Source organism: Trichechus manatus, unplaced genomic scaffold (genome assembly GCF_000243295.1).
Source record: "Trichechus manatus latirostris isolate Lorelei unplaced genomic scaffold, TriManLat1.0 scaffold00004, whole genome shotgun sequence".
In the NCBI taxonomy this organism is placed as follows: Eukaryota; Metazoa; Chordata; class Mammalia; order Sirenia; family Trichechidae; genus Trichechus; species Trichechus manatus.
In genome coordinates, this window is record NW_004443940.1 from 14,312,261 (window position 1) to 14,334,186 (window position 21,926).

The following is a 21,926-nucleotide window of genomic DNA, read 5'->3' on the forward strand; positions in this document are numbered from 1 at the left end:
TGTTAACCAATGTCATAAAACAATATGTGTACTAACTGTTTAACAAGAAGCTATTTGTTCTTGAAACCTTCATCTAAAGTATAATAAAAAAATTTTTTTAAAAAATAAAGAGCATATGGAATGTTCCTGTATTATGACTAGCTTATTTTAAATATAATTGTTGAGTGTGTCTGAGAATCAGAAGCAAAGAAAGCTTGGAAAAATTAAGTCTTTCTTTTTTTACACCTAGAATTTTTTTACAGTTTCTTGCTGTTAGGTATTGCTGTTCTTATTTGGTTGTCCACACACCCAACCAACAAAAAGTCTCTTAAAAATAGCATGGATTAAGAGAAAGAGGACTAGACTAGGAGGATAAACAATCCAAATGTCTGTGTCATAAAAAAGCCCCATGACAATGAGCAAGTTACTCAACTTAGTGGAATTTATTTATTTTTTAATCTATGAATCAAAGGATTTTGATTAAATGAGCTCAAAGAACCTTTCTAACTCCAAAATTCTAACTTTAAGCCTAAAGTAGAACTCTTCATATTCTCTACAAATCAGTGAGGTAATATGAGATGTAGAGATGGGCTGACAGGTTGACTACTCGAAAGCAGTACAAGAGATATAAGTTGTCCGCTATATTTAAAAACTGATGTATTACACTGAACTATCATCATGATGAAAAATAACAGCTTTTACAAAAAGTAATATAAACTCTTTAACATGTTTAAAACATGTTATTCACTATATAGTATGAGGATGTGGTAATTTTTGATGTTTCTATTTATGCAGAGTGTAAAAGTGGCATGGCAGGGGCATCCAGTTTGACCTTCTCCTCTAACTTCATGAGTGAGAAGGAGAATCAAGATCAACAGCCAAGGCTGATTCCTATGAGGTGGAGGTCAGACATGCCTCCTCCCTCCACCATCTTTACCAGTTCTGACACCAGCCATGCCTTCCACAGCACTATTTCTATGCTGGGTTTGATAATTCACTGTAACGGCCACACAGAATTCACAGATCATACTCACAGTTGTAGGGTTTATTAGGGAAGCAACAAGTTACAATTCAGGTTCAGGAATGCTCAGGATACAGTTCTCCTATCAGGACAGCCTCTTCTCAGCCGTGCCTGCAGACACACCTGTCTCTGGCAATTAGCCCCTCAGCCTGGCCTCTGCCCTGCTTGGGCAAGTGTTACAAGGCTCTTTTAGCTCTGCCAAGAAGTACCAGAGGCACCCCACTCCGCCAGTAAGCCTCCGCCCAAAAGTGCTAAGCTTTAGCTCCGTGGGTTGGCAAACCTAGTTCCACCAATTGTTCAGAGGCACCCTACTCCACCAGCAAGCATCCTGCCCAAAGGCACTCAGCTTTCTAGCTCTATGGGCCAGGAGGCCCACCACACCATCTCCTGCCAGTCTCCTTGCAGCTCCAGGGGAAGGCTTTCTCTCTCTGTCAGCTCTGCAGGAAGGTCCTTGTCATTAATCTTCTCCCGTCTAGGAGCTTCTCAGCACAGGGACCCCAGGTCTAGAGGACGTGCTCCGCTCCTGATGCTTCTTTCTTGGTGGCATGCAGTCCCTCTCTCTCTGCTCGCTTCTCTCTTCTATATCTCAAAAGAGATTGACTCAAGATACAACCTAACCCTGCAGACTGAGTCCTGCCTCATTAACATAATTGCCTTTAATCCTGCCTCATTAACATCATAGAGGTTAGGATTTACAACACATAGGATAATCACATCAGATCACAAAATGGTGGACAACCACACAATACTGGGAATCATGGCCTAGCCAAGCTGATATACATTTTGGGGGGACACAAATCAATCCATAAGATGTGAAGTTTATTTCTTTTTAAATAAAATTGAGCCAGCCTTTCTCTTATTCCATATTCTCTCAGCTTCCCCCATAATGAGCAGCAGCTTTTTAGAATCTCATTTAAGTCCCAATGTTGTTGTTGGGAGACACCGAGTTGCTTTTTGACTCATAGCGACCCCATGGGACAGAGTAGAACTGCCTCATAGGGTTTTCTAGGCTGTAATCTTCAAGGGAGCATATCACCAAGTCTTTTCCACCCTGGAGAGGCTGGTTAGCAGCCAAGCACTTAACCATTGTACCACCAGGGCTCCTTAAAGTCCCACTAACCTTCCTTAGGAAGGCGCCCTGGTGACACAGTGGTTAAGCGTTTGGCTGCTAACCGAAAGGTCTGTGGTTTGAACCCACCAGCTGCATCGAAGGAAACAATGTGGCAATCTGCTTCCATAAAGATTACAGCCTTGGAAACACTATGGGGCAATTCTATCCTGTCCTACAGAGTCACAGTGAGTCAGTATTGACTTGATGGCAACGGGTTTGTTTGAACTTTCCTTAGTAGCTTTCTTGCTAAATTTTAGTTTCCACTTCTAAAAAAAAAAAAGGATATATAAGCACGTGTGCATAAAATTGCAGAACTAGAGAAATACTGAAGTACACATCAGTAGACCATTCTATATTCTCAGCCATCAACTGTGCCAATTGCCTAAAATAATGCATATCACATAATAATGGAGGACAGAAAGAACAATCCCAATTATCAGATGTTAACTTCTTTTATATGCTGTCAACATGTAAGGTAGCTAAAAAAGAATGAAACAGAATTTTCCTGGCACTGATTACTTACACTCAGTATCTTGCACCAAAACCAAGCGCTCTGAAAAAATGTGTAAAGTTCTGCAATTTTAAGCCAATTAGATGTACAAGAGTCTCAAAAGATGATAGCAGTGAAATCTAGACAAACATGGATGTACTACATAAATTGTTAGCATGTATGGGAGAACTTCATAGAATGAAGTGTTTTGAGAATGTTACAAACAAGAAATTAAACAGTTAAGAGTTTAGAGTTATTTTAATATTGGTACTATATTAAACTTCAGTGACACATCATGTAGTTATGACACTCCTCAAATTCAACAGGTTTTAAAAACCTGTTCTTCCTCCTAATCTCCATTACATGTAAATGTCACTCCAGTCTTCTGATAATTTGTATTAAATCCATAGTTCCTTTACCTCATTCCAGCCCTCACATCACAGCCAACCAGTTAACAAGTCTTAGTGATTCTTCCTTCAAAATCTCTCTTGTATGGAATCCTACCTTTTCACTCTTTTGGTGGCTGCACTAGTTTTGGCCCTTTATGCAACTACCTAATTCACCTCCACATGGCTCTCCCTGATCTAATTCAGACTGCTCATCATCACTACCTTGATTTGGGTAAAACGCTAGCTCATCATTATTTGCCAAAGTGCCCGTATCTTTAGTCTGGCCTTCCAGAGCTTCTATAATCTGGCCTCAACACACTCTTTTAGTATTATCTACCATAACTATAGAGACTTCCCACACTGATCCACTTGCTAACTCCAAACATAATTTTCTACCTTCAAGCCTTTGATTGATCTATTATTCATATTATCTAGGATTCTATGGTCATTCAGGTTGTGTGTCAACTAGGCTGGGCCATGATTCTAAGTGGTTTGACAGTTATGATGTAGTTTGGCAGTTGTATGATGATGTGATCACTTCCATGATGAGATTGGATACAATGTGATCACCTCCATGATGGGATCTGCTGTGAGCAGCCAATCAGTTGAAAGGGAGTTTCCTTAGGGGTGTGGCCTGCATCCAGTATAAGTGGACTTTCTGGCAAGGCTCATGGGCTTTTGCTTGCTCTGGATCCTGCAGCTGGCTCCTATACGTCTGACCTCTGATTCTTGGGACTTGAGCTAGCAGCTTACCTGCTGTCTTGCCTACCAACCTTGGGATTTGTCAATCTTCACAGCCTGGGGGCAAGAGCCCTGCTGTCTATCTTGGGTTCGCCAGCCCCTGTGGCTAAGTGAATCAGGAGAAGCCTCCAGCCTGGTCCACAGACTCGGGATGTTCCAGCCTCTACAACCATGTGAGCCATTTCCTTGATATAAATTTCTCAATATATTTATACACTTTACTGGTTTTGCTTCTCTAGAGAACCCAGCCTAACACAGATGCCGTAAGCCCATCCACCACAAAGCAAAGAAACAAAGATGACTGAAATCCTGCCACCTTAAAGACCAACTTAAATTCCCATGAAGTCTAACCTCATAACCCCCAGCAGAAAATGCTTCTTCCTTTTTCCTCTGAGATTTTAGAACATCTCACCAAAAGCATCTAGAGCCAGAGCTGGTTCACATCTCTATAACTTCACTCACATGGCAGACATACGAATGTGTGAGTAAATGAATCAGAAAGTATATTAAAAATGTAAGGCTAAGTGGTTGCTTAAAAATATCTATGGCTAATAAAGAACCCAAAGTTGAGAAGGGTAGATGGTTGACATATCATGGAGTCGGTAATCAATGTCAAAAAACAGTATGTATACTAATTGTTTAATGAGAAACTAGTTTGTTCCATAAACCTTCATCTAAAGTATAATTTAAAAAAAAAAAGAATGGAAAAAAAATATCTATGGCTATATTTTTTTTTTACTTTGGACATATTTTCAGGAGGGACCAGTCCCTGGAGAAGGACATCATGCCTGGTAAGGTAGAGGGTCAGCGATAAAGAGGAAGACGCTCAACATGATGGACTGACACAGTGACTACAACAAATGGGCTCAAACATAACAGCAATTATGAGGATGGCGCAGGACTGGGCAGTGTTTCATTCTGTTGTACACAGGGTCGCTATGAATTGGAACCGACTCAATGGCACCTAACAACAACATTTTTTCAATAAAATGAAAAAGCTTTCTTTTATAAACTTGCTAATTGCTTAGCAAATGCCTCAATAAAAATTAAAAGGAAGTTTTCAAAGAAAATTCAGATATTTTTAACTATGCCATTAGATGCATATTAATAGTTTTTAGAAATGGTTCTTATTTCTGCAAAGATGTATACGTGTCAAATGCCCTTTCATAGGACAATGCTCAAACATGTCAATAAAATACAGCTTTCATAAAATATTATTACATTATTTCTAGAAAGGAAGCCACTTTCACCACCATAAATACTACATCATTAGATAAAGTTCCAATATAGAAAGTATAATACATGACAAATTTCCATACTGTATTAGCTCACTAAGGCAAATATATTTATGTCCGCTGTACTAAAGTGTATTTCAATAAGAAATAACAAATGGAATTTCCTTATGGTGAAATTAATCATTTTCATCACTTGATTACAAGTTGGTTGTATGTATGGACATACAAATGTATATGAGTGTAACCTTGATTGTACATAGTTTATTCTGTCAGCAGCAACACTGTGTGCTGAATTGGCCTCTACATTATGTAAACGATACAAAGAAGTTGGAATCTGTTAAAGGAAAAACATCAGCGTTCAAAAGCAGGGGAAAGAGAAGGTAAAACAGACTGATATAAATAGGACTGATGGACATTTGATGGTTGCTTCTCTGTTGTCTATCCCTTCCCCTCTCCCCTTTTCCCAAAGCTTTAGGTTTTGTTGGGGATCCCTGTGGTTCTGAAGAAGGTGACTCTAAGTCTGTTTCCAGGGGTGGCATAAACTAATCAAGGCTAAGAATGTGACCTAAGCCAGTAAAAAGAGTGAATTTCATGACTTGTCTCCTTAGATGTAAACACAAATGCTTATAGCCCCAGCGGAACACAGTCTCTCGGCTGGAAGGGGAGCCAGCCTTAGGATGATAATAACCCCTCTAAAGACAGAATGATGGGAGGAAATTGTGTCCTTGATGTTATTATTGAGCCAAAGCAATGAATCTTGTCTAATTGAGCCCTACCACTGTACTTCTTGGTTATATGAGTCAGTAAGTTCTCATTATCAGTAAAGCCAGTTTGAGATTTTGTTTTTAGATATTTGCAAACAAAAGAATCCTAAAAGATACAGAACAAACATGCAATATTGGGCTATGATTATGTAAAACACTTGCTGTAAAAACAGTTTTTGTTTTTTTATCTAAGGAAAATCTTAAAATCAGTGATCCAAAAAACGCACAGAAGCAGAGATTTTTTTAAAAATGACAATAACTGGAAACTATACATTTAAGAGGAGAATCATTTTAAAGCTTCATCCGAAGTAAAATTTCTTACCTGATGGGGTACTATGTTTATATTCTATCTTGTGCTGGGGATTCTGCCTAAAAAACGAAAAGGAAGCAAAAATAAGATCTAGTTTTCCATATAAAGTCTACCCTCAAGTAGTGTTTTCTAAGCACTAAAAATTAATCAGACTAAAAATCAATAAGACTAACTAGCATACAAATAAAATTAGGCCCCAAAATGCCTCTCATTGAAAAGCTTTTACATGTATAAGTGTGTATATATATACAAAAAAGCATAATCTAAAACAGTATATAAAATATACTATATATACAATATATATGGATAGTATGGAAGGATATTGCTAAGGCTTTTCTTGAAACCAAAGAAAAAAAAGTCAGTCATGTCAGTTCAAAGAACACCATTCATTATGAAAAAATTATAACCAGAAAAATCAGTGTGCACTGAGAAATGCATATAAGGTATTCCAAAGTCAAACAGAAACTATGCTTGAAGACCTATTTTTGATTATATGTATTGTGGTCCCTTCTATTATTTCATTAGTTAAATATTTTGGCACCCTACCTATAGAAGACATTCTGCAGATAATACAAAACTGTCCAGGCAGCAAAAATCCAAAGCAACTGGCTGATCATGATTACTTGATCGGTGCACCTTTCTTAGGGGACTGGCAAAGGAGGGCTGGGGTATACTGACAAGAGAGATGTGCTTAAGTGTACAACTTGCTAATATGTCTGTGTCAGAATTATTTTTACATGGCAAGAGTTCATTCATTCATTCAGTCATTATTGATTGGATGTTTCACTATGTTCTGACCCTAAGCAGGTACTGAGGATAAAACACTTAAGAAGATACATATTCTGGCCCTTAAGAAGGCGGAGTCTAGGGGTGGGGGTGGGGGGTTAGGGATAGACTTTAGATAAGCATTTTCTTCACCGAAAAATAAGAACTTCTTCTGTGAAGATGGGAAATAGTCCTTACGATACCTTCTAGGAAACAAGTATTAAGTCAAGCTTTAGACCTTCTTTTTGTCAGGGTAAATAACTACCTTGTTCTTCATTTTCTTTCTTTTCAATTGGGCAAATAAGTTAAAAAAATATATATATATAACCTAGGTAATACATGGATTTAAATTTTCCCATAAGTCCGCTCATTCAACCTCATATTTTTACAGTCATTCTGATGGATGAAAACAGCCAAACTCTCAGAGAGTAGATCTTTAGCCTCTAAATTCATCTATGATGTGCACTGTTAATCACAGGATATAAGCTCTAGGATTGATTTCCCAGAGCAGCTAGCCCAGGTCCTGCAGGTGGCAGATGAGCAATGTGAGCCCAAAGAGGTGAAGTCCTTGTCCAGGGTCTATGCTTTCCAACTTGGGTAAGGAAGTACTGAAGACAGCAGTCCTGGCAAACTTATTGACTGGATTTTTAAAAAACCATGTTTCTGTAATCATCAGGTGACTAAACGTTCCATTTATAAATTCCTTTATGGGACCACTATGAAAAACGTAGCCAACTGCTCTTTTTATAATTTAAAACAAGTATATAATTTTGTGTTTGAAATATTCCATAATAAAAGTTATATTTAAAAATATATTTTTCTCCTCTGTGCCTTCTACTCTATTGTGATGTAGATGAACATACAGATTAGAAGTAGTTTATTTTATTTTTAAACGCTTTTTAAATGTTTAAATGCTTTTTAAACATTTGTTGTTTCTAGAACTGCCTAACATTTTGCACTTGCTCCAAATATTCTTTATCTTCATCATAACTTGTTGGGCAATAGGAAGTAATTACAAATACATTATTTTAAATTAGTTGATATCATGGATTGAATTGTGTCCCCTCAAAATATCTGTCAACTTGGCTGGGTCATGATTCCCAGTATTGCATAATCTGTACCATTTTGTAATCTGATATGATTTCCTTATGTGTTGTAAATTCAATCACTATGATCTAATAAGATGGATAAGCAGCAGTTATACTGATGAGGTCTGCAAGAATAGATAGCGTCTTAATCCAAACTCTTTTGAGATATAAAAGAGAGAAGCACACACAGACACATGGGAATCTCATACCACCAAGAAAGCAGTACCAGGAGCACAGCGCGTCCTTTGGACCTGAGGTTCCTGCACAGAGAAGCTCCCAGACCAAAGGAAGATTGATGATACGGACCTTCCTTCAGAGCCAATGGAGAAAGCGTTCCCCTGGAGCTGACACCCTGAATTTGGACTTGTAGCCTACTGGACTGTGAGAGAATAAACTTCTCTTTGCTAAAGCCATCCACTCGTGGTATTTCTGTTATAGCAGCACGAGATGACTAAGACAGTTGATAACATCCAGAATAATAAAATGCATGATTGCTTGAGACCTGTGGTAATCATGGAATTTAGTTTCCAGGACAGGTTTAACTAGTGTTACTTTCAAGAGCTTCAGCGGAAAACCCTAGACTCTTCATCATGCTATCTAGTAGAACTTTCTGTGATGAGGAACATTTTCTAAACCCGTGCTGTCCAATTCAGTAGTTGCAAGCCACATACAGCTATTGAGCACTTGCAATGTAACTGGTGCATCTAAAAAACTGTATTTTTAATTTTATTTGACTTTAATTAATTTATATTTAAACATAAATTGCCACGTGTCTAGTGGCTATGGTATTGGACAGTGCAGTTTTAACTGAAAAGTCAAGAAAAGGGAAATCCTCTCTCCCCAACCAAGATTATTTTAAAATTAATTAAAAGGAAAAAAAACAAACCTTCTCCTTATGGACTGATCATGTAAAAAAGTAAAACTTCTATATAGGTCTAAACACTATTATTGAAAGTATTTATCAGAAGAGGGTAGTGACTAAAATCAGAAAGAGCCAGGATTCTTTTTAACGTTAGAATCCTGGCCCAGCTACTGGGATTTTGTCTAAGCTCAGTTTCTCATTTGTAAAAGAGGCACAGCAACAACGAGGATTCATAGATTATGCGCGATAAATTCTCAGCCTACGGGTCAGCAGGTGGCAAGGGATTAATGTTAGCCATTCATTCACTCATCACTTATTCAAGAAAGAGGTATGAAGCACTTATTACTTGTCAGGCCTGGTGTCAGATGTTTGTGACATTCCTTACTGCTAATATCTCTTCTCTTTTTGTTGTAACCCTTCCTACAATATGAACGTGAAACACAGGGCCAGAGGGCAACCACACAGTTAATTAGGGTCATAACTCAACAGTGATTGAGAAGTGGAAAAAAGATTGTACAATGGATTGTGCATTTGGGGTAATTAACCCAAATCTGATCTTTTCATGGAAAAGAAACTTCATGCTAAGTGAAATAAGCTGGACAATTTAGATGTGATGAAGGGAACTACAAATGAACAAAGCTGCAGTGATGATTCATGGGAAGATCTTTTCCTACTGAACACACAGGCACAGGTCACCAACTTGTTTAATTCATTATTACTTGAAGTGCAATAAATGCTGAACACCAGGAAAGGAGGAAGAGAAAAAAGAGGGCCATCAATACTGAAGTTATTCTCCACCTTTTAACCTAGAAAAACATGACTGGTCATTTTAGTAACTTTTCAAAAAAATTCAAATTTACAGAAAAGTGGCAAGAATAGTACACTGAAATTCTACATACCTTCATTTAAATTCCCCACGTAGTAATATTCTACATGTTTGCCTTATCATTATCTATTTTCTTTCTTTCTTCCTCCCTCTCTCTGTCTACACTTATTTGAGATTTAAAGGCTTTTTTCTCTCTTTTTAATGCATGTTTGCTTCAAGTACCAAGCAGTCTTATCTTTTTCACTTTGCCCTGAACAAAGCAGGATTACTGAAAGGTTAAACATGGTCTTAACAGCTTCAACAGCTGCTTTATAAACTCTCAAGTAAATAAATGTCAGACTTAAAAACAAATACACAAATAGAACAAGGGAGTTAACAGAGACTCTAGTACAGTTTATGCACCAAAATATTGGTTAAAAAAATTAATATAAATAAAATCATCACTGGAAATGAAAAAAATAAATATCCTGTGTAATAGGTTCAAAAGTTTTCTGTCTTTGGAATTTTAAATATACTTTATTCTTTCTGGATGATAAATACAACTCACAGAATAGACAGACTTTAATAAGACAATGAGCATGAACAGAAAAGATACTATATCATATGCAAAAGCAAACACTCAAGATTAAAACAAATTTCAGACATGCTTACTTCACATAGCATTTTATATCTTAGTGAAATTAAGTATTCTGAACACTAAATTTTTTAATTATTCTCTCATTCAAGGCCAGCACTCGTCTGTCAGGTTGTCATACCGTGGTGGCTTGTGCATTGTTGTGATGCTGGAAGTTGTGGCACCAGTATTTCAAACACCAGCAGGGCCACCTAAGGTGGACAGGTTTCAGTGGTGCTTCCCTACTAAGACAAACTAGAAGAAGGACCTGGCAATTTACTTCTGAAAGAAATGGCCAGTGAAAACATTATGGATAGCAGCGAACACTGTCAGGTTGGAAGGCACTCGAAATACGGCTGGGGAAGAGCTGCCTCCTCAAAGTAGGAGTCGACCTTAATGATGTGGATGGAGTTAAGCTCTTAGGACCTTTGTTTGCTGATGTGGCACGACTCAAAATGAGAAGAAACAATAGCAAACATCCATTAATAATCAGAACATGGAATGTACAAAGTATGAATCAAGGAAAATTGGAAGTTGTCAAAAATGAAATGCTTGAAGACTGATATACCAGACATCAGTGAGCTGAAATGGACTAGTATTGGCCATTTTGAATCAGACAATCATATGGTCTACAATGCTGGGAATGACAAACTGAAGAGGAACAGCATCTCATTCATTGTCAAAAAGAACATTTCAAGACCTATCTTGAAGTATAGTATTGCCAGTGATAGGAAAATATATATACGCCTATAAGGAATACCAGTTAATACAGCTATTACTCAAATTCATGTACCAAACAGAAATGCCAAAAATGAAGAAATTGAAGATTTTTACCAAATTCTTCAGTCTGAAATTGATCGAACATGCAATCAAGATGCATTGATAATTACTGGTGATTGGAATGCGAAAACTGGAAACAAAGAAGGATCAGTAGTTGGAAAATATGGCCTCAGGGATAGAATTTTGCAAGACCAACAATCTATTCATTAGAAATACCTTTTCTCAACAACATAAACAGCGACTATACACACAAACCTCACTGGATGGAATACAGGAGTCAAATGGAATACATCTGTGGAAAGATATGATGAAAAAGCGCAATATCATCAGTCAGAACAAGGCCAAGGGCTGACTGTGGAAGAGACCATCAATTGCCCCTAATCAAGTTCAAGTTGAAGGTGAAGAAAATTAAAATGAGTCCATGAGAGTCAAAGTACGATTTTGAGTATATTCCACCTGAATTTGGAGACCGTCTCAAGAATAGATTTGATGCACTGAACACTAATGATCAAAAACCAGACAAGTTGTGGACTGACATCAAGGACATCATACATGAAGAAAGGAAAAGGTCACTAAAAATAAAGACCAAAATGGATGTCAGAAGAGACTCTGAAACTTGCTCTTGAACATAGAGTAGTTAAAATGAAAGGAAGAAATGATGAAGCAAGAGCTAAACAGAAGGTTTCAAAGGGCACTTCAAGAAGACAAAGTATTATAATGGAAAGTGCAAAGACCTGGAGATAGAAAACCAAAAGGCAAGAACACGCTTGGCACTTCTCAAGCTGAAAGAACTGAAGAAAAACTTCAAGCCTCAAGTTGCAATACTGACAGATTCTATGGGCAAAAAATTAAATCAACTACATCTGTGGAAAGACATCATGAAAAAACTCAATATCATCAGTCAGAACAAAGCCAGAGGCTGGCTGCGGATCATAGCATCAATTGCTCATAGGCTAGTTCAAGTTGAAACTGAAGAAAATTAGAAGTCTACAAAAGCCAAAGTATGACGTTGAGTAAATCCCACCTGAATTTAGAGACCACCTAAAGAATAGATCTGATGCCTTGAACACTAATGACCAAAGACCAGACGAGTTGCATAATGACATAAATGACATCATACATGAAGAAAGCAAGAGATCATTAAAAAGACAAGAAAGAAAAGACCAAAATGGATGTCAGAAGAGACTCTGAAACTTGCTCTTGAATGTCGACTACCTAAAGCAAAACGAAGAAACTATGAAGTAAAACAGCTGAACAGAAGATTTCAGGGTGGCTCGAGAAGACAAAACAAGGTATTATAATGACATGTGCAAAGACTTAGAGTTAGAAAACCAAAAGCGAAGAACACTCTCAGTGTTTCTCAAGCTGAAAAAACTGAAGAAAAAATTCAAACTTCGAGTTGCAATACTGAAGGATTCTACAGGAAAAATGTTAAATGATGCAGGAAGTATCAAAAGAAGATGGAAGGAATATACAGAGTCACTACACCAAAGAGAATTGTTCAATGTCCAAACATTTCAGGAGATAGCATATGATCAGAAACTGATGGTACTGAAGGAAGAAGTCCAAGCTGCACTGAAGGCACTGGTGAAAAACAAGGCTCCAGGAACTGATGGAACACCAATTGAGATGTTTCAACAAATGGATGCAGTGATGGAAGTGCTCACTCGTCTATGCCAAGAAATTTGGAAGACAGTTACCTGGCCAACCGACTGGAAGAGATCCATATGTATGCCTATTCCCAAGAAAGGTGATCCAACTGAGTGCGGAAATTATCAAACATCATTAATATCACAGGCAAGTAAAATTTTGCTGAAGATCATTCAAAAGTGGCTGCAGCAGTACATAGACAGGAAACTGCCAGAAATTCAAGCTGGATTCAGAACAGGACGTGGAACGAGGGTGTCATGGATTGAATTATGTACCCCCAAAAATGTGTGTATCAATTTGGCTGGGCCCTGATTCCAAGTATTGTGTGGTTGTCCTCCATTTTGTAATTGTAATTTTATGTTAAAGAGGATTAGGGTGGGATTGTATAACACCCTTACTAAGGTCACATCCCTGATCCAATATAAAGGGAGTTTCCCTAGGGTGCGGCCTGCACCACCTTTTATCTCTCAAGAGATAAAAGGAAAGGGAAGCAAGCAGAGAGTTGGGAACCTCATACCACCAAGAAAGAAGCACTGAGAGCAGAACATGTCCTTTGGACCCAAGGCTCCTGCACAGAGATGCTCCTAGTCCGGGGGAAGACTGATGATGACAAGGACCTTCCTCCAGAGCTGATAGAGAGAGAAAGCCTTCTCCTGGAGCTGACGCCCTGAATTTGGACCCCTAGCCTACTAGACTGTGAGAAAATAAACTTCTTTGTTAAAGCCATCCACTTGTGGTATTTCTGTTAGAGCAGCGCTAGATGACTAAGACAGAGGGATATCATTGCTGATGTTAGATGGATCCTGGCTGAAAGCAGAGAATACTAGAAAGATATTTACCTGTGCTTTATTGACTATGCAAAGGCATTTGACTGTGTGGATCATAACAAATTATGGATAACACTGTGAAGAATGGGAATTCCAGAACACTTAACTGTGCTCATGAGGAACCTATACATAGATCAAGAGGAAGTCGTTTGAACAGAACAAGGGGACACTGCATAGTTTAAAGTCAGGAAAGGTGTGTGTCAGGGTTGTATCCTTTCACCATACTTAGTCAATGTGTATGCTGAGTGAATAATCTGAGAAGATGGACTACATAAAGAATGTGGCATCAGGATTGGAGGAAGATCCATTAACAACCTGTGTTATGCAGATGACACAACTTTCCTTGCCAAAAGTGAAGAGGACTTGAAGCACTTACTGATGAAGATCAAAGACCACAGCCTTCCGTATGGATTACACCTCACTATAAAGAAAATAAAAATCCCCACAACTGGACCAATAAGTAACATCATGATAAATGGAGAAAAGATTGAAGTTGTCAAGGATTTCATTTCACTTGGATCCACAATCAACACCCATGGAAACAGCAGTCAAGAAATCAAAAGATGCATTCCATTGGGCAAATCTGCTGCAAAAGACCTCTTTAAAGTGTTGAAAAGCAAAGGTGTCACCTTGAAGACTAAGATGTGCCTCACCCACGCCCTGGTGTTTTCAATCGCCTTATATGCATACGAAAACTGGACAGTGAATAAGGAAGACCAAAGAAGAACTGACACCTTTGAATTGTGGTGTTGGCAAAGAATATTGAATTTACCATGGACTGCCAAAAGAACAAGCAAATCTTTCTTGGAAGAAGTACAACCAGAATGCTCCTTAGAAGCAAGGATGGCGAGACTATGTCTCACATACTCTGGACATGTTATCAGGAGGGATCAGTCCCTTGAGAAAGACATTATGTTTAGTAAAGTAGAGGGTCATCGGAAAAGAAGATTCTCAACTAGATGGACTGACGCTGTGGCTGCAACAATGGGCTCAAGCATAACAATGGTTGTGAGGATGGCGCAGGACCAGGCAGTGTTTCGTTCTGTTGCTATGAGTTGTAATTGACTGGATGGCACCTAACAATAACAAGAACATGGGCAAAAAAACTGAACGATGCAGGAAGCATCAAAAGAAGATGGAAGGAATACGCAGAGTCGCTGTACCAAAAAGAACTAGCCGACGTTCATCCATTGCAGGAGACAGCATACGATCAAGAACCAGTGGTATTGAAGGAAGAAGTCCAAGCTGCCCTGAAGGCATTGGTGAAAACAAGGCTCCAGGAATTGATGGAATACCAACTAAGATGCTTCAACAAACTGATGCAATGCTGGAAGCCCTCACTCGTCTATTCCAAGAAATTTGGAAGACAGCTACCTGGCCAATTGACTGGAAGAGATCCTGGATACATGCCTATTCCAAAGGAAGGTGATCCAAAGGAATGCAAAAATTATCAAACAATATCATTAATATTATATGCAAGTAAAATTATGCTAAAGATAATTCAAAATGGTTGCAGCAGTACATCGACAGGGAACTGCCAGAAATTCAAGCTGGATTCAGAAGAGGACAGGAAGGAGAGATATCATTGCTGATGTCAGATGGATCTTCACTGAAAGCACAGAATACCAGAAAGATGTTTATCTGTGTTTTATTGACTAAGCAAATGCATTCACCTGTGTGGATCATAACAGATTATGGATAATACTGGGAAGAATGGGAATTCCAGAACACTTAATTGTGCTCATGTGGAACCTGTACATAGACCAAGAGGCAGTTGTTTCAACAGAAAAAGGGGACACTGTGTGGTTTAAAATCAGGAAAGGTGTGTGTCAGGGTTGTATCTTTTCACCATACTTATTCAATCTGTATGTTGGGGAAATCATCCAAGAAGCTGCACTATATGAAAAAGAACATAGCATCAGAATCAGAGATAGACTCATTAACAACCTGCATTATGCAGATGACACAACCTTGCTTGCTGAAAGTGAAGAGGACTTGAAGCACTTACTGATGAAGATCAAAGACCACAGTCTACAGTATGGAATATAACTCAACATAAAGAAAACAAAAATCCTCACAACTGGACTAATACACAACATGAATTAAACTCATCAAGGATTTCATTTTACTTGGATCTGTAATCGATGCCCATGGAAACAGCAGTCAAGAAATCAAATGATGTATTGCATTGGGCAAATCTGATGCAAAAGGCCTCTTCCAAGTGTTAAAATGCAAAGATGTCATCTTGAGGACTAAAGTGTGCCTGACCCAAGCCATGGCATTTTCAATTGCTTCAAATGCATGCAAAAATTGGACGATGAATAAGAAAGACCGAAGAAGAATTGATGTTTTTGAAATATGGCAAAGAATACTGAATATACTATGCACTGTCAGAAGAATGAACAAATTTGTCTTGGAAGAAACACAGTCAGAATGCTCCTTAGAAGAAGGATGGCAAGACTTCGTCTCATGTACTTTGGACATGTTATCAGGGGTACTAATCCTTGGAGAAGGACATCATGCTTAGTAAAGTAGAGGGTCAATGAAAGAGAGGAAGACTCTCAATGAGATGGATTGACACAGTGGCTGCAACAATGTGCTCAAACATAGAAACAACTGTGAGAATGGCACGGGACCAGGCAGTGTTTCGTTGTGTCATACATAAGGGTCGTTATGAGTTGGAACCGACTGGATGGCACCTAACAACAACAACTCCTTCAAGGTCTTCAATAATCTCAGTCCCAACATTTTCTTTCAGCCCAATCTTTAATTTCTACTCTAGGGGAACATTTGCTGGTTCTTTCCCATTGATAGGCAATTGCTCACAGAGTTTTTCTCAAGGGTATTCTAACTCCATACTACCTGCCTAAGTTCAAATCATATCTCCTGCAGGAAGGCGTATCAGATAATCATTAGGAAATATCTCCATAACTTATTGTCTATATCTACCATTTGGCACACAACCAGGCAACACTTCATTCTATTATACATAAGGTCGCCATGAGTTGGAGCAGACTTGACAGCAACTAACAACATCATCATTATTTGCTACTTACCACACAGTTTCTCGTATTGTCATCATAAATTTTCAGCATACACACATACTTTTGTGTATATGTGTATATTATCTCTATCACTGTCAAATGAGCTGTTTAAGGGAATGAGATTTTTCTTACACTTTTTAATATCTCTTATAACACCTATAAGAGTGCCTTTCAAAAGGTACATACAACTATATTTACACAGATTATCTACTAGATCACCAACTTTTTTTTTCAAAAATTTTTCTAAATTAAGCTTTCACATGGGTTTCTAAAATGATAGAACATTTTCACAGTTTTCTTTTGAATAGGAAAAAAAAGACACTTGTTTTTGCTATCTTCAGTATTTTCTAAGAAAATGGTTGTTGACAAGAACTTGCAAGAATCATTTGCAGTATAAAGTTTAAAATTCTCTTTGGTTGGGGTACAGAAATGTTTCTAGTAATGTATGGACTGATAATTAACTTTCTTGGGTTAATGCTAATGCTTACTACTTTGTTTTAGTAAGCCCTAATGGCCATAAATCCTAATGTTTTTTAAAAGTCTTTCTTCTGGAAGGCAGTTTTTCTATTGGATATATCCCAGAGAAGGCCAATTCTCATTAGGTTGAAAGGACTGTCCATGTGCTCAAATTGCTTTGCACTCACTATAAAGTTAATAATCAAAGTACTCACTGAGTCTTTTTACACAAGCCTAAGGCTAAAATGTTGAATTTCCTTCCATTAACAATTCATATTACTTCCCCAGGAAACAATGAAAATCTGACAATCACATTAATCAGACCCAACTGCAATCGGGTTCCTGAGATACAGGCTGCTCAGCATCATAAGACACTTAGCTCTAGTCAATCAATCACTCAGGTCAAAAAAGGAACACCGAGATCTTTAATAAATGCTTAAGAGATAGATGACACTGTGTCTTGGATCCATGCTCATCTGACTTTTTGAACTTTAGAACACTAGCATTATGTTGGGGAGAGGGGGTCAGGTTTGGTATTCAAAACTGAGTCAGAATTTGAGCTATACCTTTTATTGGTTGTATGATTCTGGGAAGTTCTACGAACCAAATCTCTGTTTCCTCATTGGAAAAGCAGGGATGACACTGCCCACCTCACAATAAGTTGTTTCAAGGGTTAAATGAAGTATATAAACATTTGTAAGCTATTAAGCATTTTGCAGATGTCAGCTATTATGACAGAAATATAAATCAATTTCAATTTAAGATACCCAACCATGGCTGGGGTCACAACCAATCATTCTCAGAAATTCTATGTGCTACTGAAAGTAACCGCCAATTAAGACTGAACGGCTTAATCTTTCCTTCAATAATACATACAATTTTGCTGAATAATTCTCCAGTCATACTTTATATATTTATAGAATATTTTCTAATATTTGGCTATTCATATTCCATTTTCAAAAATCAGTTATTTCATAACAAGACAGAATGTGTTTTTCATATAATCCTGGGTCAGGGCTAAGTGGCAGCTATGTACAGCTCTGTGGGGGCATATGAGCATTTGAAACAACTTTCAAAGACAATGTCAAATTCCACCCAGGTCTTTATCCTATCAATGAATGGAATTACTCAGTCAGAGTTACAAATGACAACTTCTGTAACTCAGTAGGCCTCAAAATCCTTTCTTTCTTTCTTTTTTTTTTTTTGCATTGTTGTTAATTATTTATTAATGGGGATCTTTGAGCTCTAATCATAGAGCTATACATGCATACCACACCAGCTTTTTGTGAGATACATTTTTTAAAATATACATTTTCCAAAACATTCTGATTTTAATGAGATATAAGAGTAACCAAAAGTTGGGTAATACTGTATTTATATAAGAAATAGTATTTTTATATATCTTTCTGTTACGACAAATATTTACATAACAAGTATTTAAAATATTTGTAATGGTTTCCATTTTTCCATGAGCCAATGGGAAATTTAACCCTCTCTAGTATTTCCTGATGATGATCCTACAAACGATATTTGAATAGAAATATGTAAACCAGATCCTATTTTCATCCATTTCATTCATATTGTCAATCAATAAAAATTCACGGAATACCTACTACATGTCAAGCACTGTTCTAGGTTCCAGAGACACAGGAGTGGACAAGCTGACAGTCTCTGCTTTCATAAAGTATATATGCTGTTGGGTAAGACAGACAGAGAAACACATACAAATACATGAACACAAAACCTAATTTCAGATAGCAGTAATAAAGGTTATAAAAAAAATCCACTCCAGGGAGCGGCAACAGCAAATGTCTTTACATTTGCTAGGCCCTGAGGTGGAAACAAGCTAGGTAGGTGGAAAAACACAAAAAGAATGGTATAGTTAAAGAGAATGAATGAGAAGGAACATAGTAGGAAGTGAAGTCAGTGAAGGACTTATAAGCCATGAAGAACAGTTTGTTATGGGAAGCCATTGGAGGGTTTTGAATAAGAAAACAATATTGGTATCACTTGCTTTTAGAGAATTATTCCAATTGCTGTGTGATGAATGAATTACAGGAGGGCAAGAGAGGAAACAGGGTATCAGTTAGGAAGTTACTGCAGTATCACAGGCAAAAGATGATGGTGGTTATGACTAAGGTGGCAGAGGTAGAGGAAGTGGTCAGGTTCCTGATACACTTTAAAGGTTGAAGTGGTAGAAAATGTTGATGGATTGAACAAGGGATGTGAAGGGAAGAGAATAAAGGGTACCTCTTGGCTTTGGGACTGAACTCTATGTAAATCATAAGAGTCATTTACCAAGGTAGGGAAAGAGTTGTTTTCATGATAAAAATCAAGAGTTCTTTTCCAGTTGTGTTAAGTTTGAAATAACTATTAGACAACCAAGCAGAGACATTTAAACAAATATGTCTGGAGCCATTAACTTGAATGAGCTTGCCTAGGGAGAAGAACAGAATAGAGAGGGAACAGATCAGAGAACTGAGTCCTGTGGTTCTGCAATATGTAAAGGTAGGGAAGAAGAAGAGACAGCAAAGGAGGCTTAGGAAGAGCAGCCAGGAATATCATTAAGCTGACTTTATGCATATGAACATACTGCTCTCTGCTCCAGACTTCTTCACTATTGAGTGGAGGCCCCTAGGGCATAAGCGATCAACCTCTGTGTTTTCCACGAGAAACCGAAGCCTAGGAAACGCAAACGACTTATGCAAAATTATGCTACAGAATTGGCATAACCATAACTAGAACGTAAGGCAGCTGACTTAAAAAGCAGTTGTCTCTCCACCATAAAGAGCTACTAAAGATTAACTAGGCAATGATGGCAACTGCAGAAAAATAATTTTTGTGTTTATTCACCACCAAAGATTTAGTATTTAAATATCATGATTTTAAATGAACCTAAAGAACTGTTCTACAGCAGCTTCTAGAACAGTGTTTAGCACGTTAAATGCTCAATATTTGCAGAATGAATGATCATACTATATTTTTGTTTTTATGCCAAAATAATTTGAATCCCATGTTACCAAATACCAGCAAAAACATGAATACCATGTTACCAAATATGTAAGTCTCAAACTTTAGGAGAAAAAGCAAAATAAAAAAATATGGCCTTTATTAAGTAACGAAAGAGTAACCAGTAAAATATAATAGAAAGTAGTCAATCTGCAATAGGTAAGTGGTAACTCTGGTGAAGGGTAAGAGAATACACAATACTGGGGAAGCCAGCACAGCTTGTACAAGGCAAGGTTATGGAAGCTCCATAGACACATCCAAACTTCCTGAGGGACCAAATTGCTGGGTGGAGAGCTGTGGGGACCATGGTCGCAGGGAACATCTAGCTTAATTGGCATAACATAGTTTATAAAGAAAATTCTGCATTCTACCTTGGTGGGTAGTGTCTGGGGTCTTAAAAGCCTGTGAGCAGCCACCTAAGATACTCCACTGGTCTCACCCCTTCAGGAGCAAGGAAGAATGAAGAAAACAAGATACACGGGAAAGATTAGTCCAAAGGACTAATGGATGACAACTACCATGGCCTCCACCAGACTGAGTCCAGTACAACTAGATGGTTCCCGGCTACCACCACTGACTGCTCTGACAGGGATCACAACAGAGGGTCCTGGACAGAGCTGGAGACAAACGTAGAACAAAATTTTATCTCACAAAAGAAGACCAGACTGACTGGCCTGACAGAGACTGGAGAAACCCCGAGAGCATGGCCCCCGGACACCCTTTTAGCTCAGTAATGAAGTCACTCCTGAGGTTCACCCTTCAGCCAAAGATTAGGCAGGCCCATAAAACAAAATGAGACTAATGGGGCACAACAGTCCAGGGACAAGGACTAGAAGGCAGGAGGGCACAGGAAAGCTGGTAATAGGGAACCCAAGGCTGAGAAGGGACAGTGTTGACATGTCATGCGGTTGTTAATCAATGCCATAAAACAATATGTGTACTAACTGTACACCTGTAAACCTTCATCTAAAGTACAATAAAAAAAATTTTTAAACAAGTAATCGATTTGTTTGCTGAAAATCACTACAATTTACTATGTCTGCCACAAGTACTCTGAAAATTCTTATATATGTGTAATTAACACTAAATATAACAAAGAAAAACAAATGTATTGTTATGCAATGAATGTGTATTCAAATAAAGGAGAAAGAAAAATGAAACCACAGAAGATATTCCAGTATATTTTCTCAAGACTACACAAATATAATTGATGCTGCTACTGCTATTTCTAAACGAAGTTTAAAAAAAGTTATAGCAAAGTCTTATTGAAAATTTTGTAGTAAATGATTAACATTTAGTCTAAGATACTTTTTTTCCAAGAATATCAAGATCATATTCTTACACATGATTAAAGAACTGTAAGCATGGCCAACGATGATAGGTTATAAGATGGATTAGTTGCTATCAATTTTGATTATTCTTAGCTATAAATAAAATGATTAATAGCCTCACCTAGCTGATTCTAGGAACTTCAACTACCTGACAAATACAGGTTTCCTATTAAAACTTATTTATTTTGCCTCAAATAATATAATCTGGATTTACACTAAACACACATGCATAGTTTTTTATTAACTAGCTTCTAAAAATTAGTTTGTACTTTGAAGTGCATATCTATATATATGATCAATTAAGACAATATTGCAACAAGCTGTAATAATTTCCAAAAGGAAAAGGAAATAGCAAAAAAATTTAGATCACAGGTATAAACTTAGATCAGCAAAGATAATGAATTCACTTACTATCAAATATGTTTTGAAAAAATGAATTATGCATGTGGCAAAATACCGCGCTCTTTCACCCTCTAACAGGTCATGTTGCAGATTTAATATCACATCGAGAGCACTTAAGAGTTGATAACTGGGGGACTCCGGCAAGATGGCGGTCTAGGCAGAAGCACCACGCCGTCCCTCCACAACAAAGATCCGAAAAACTAAGCCAAACAGAGAATCAACAATCCTGAAAC

At 37.7% G+C, this 21,926-nt stretch overlaps 1 protein-coding gene across 3 annotated transcripts in view; it reads right to left on the minus strand.

Moving 5' to 3' along the window:
- The window catches only part of APLF (aprataxin and PNKP like factor), a 113,253-nt gene that overhangs the window by 6,741 nt on the left and 84,586 nt on the right, over window positions 1-21,926 (minus strand). For 2 of the 3 annotated variants that reach the window (XM_012556342.2, XM_023733110.1), the window contains one exon: window positions 6,053-6,099. The exons of the other annotated variant lie outside the window; for it this stretch is intronic. In XM_012556342.2, the coding sequence (XP_012411796.1) occupies window positions 6,053-6,099 (47 nt within the window). The remainder of the gene's footprint in view (window positions 1-6,052; window positions 6,100-21,926) is intronic. 3 annotated transcript variants of the gene reach the window in all.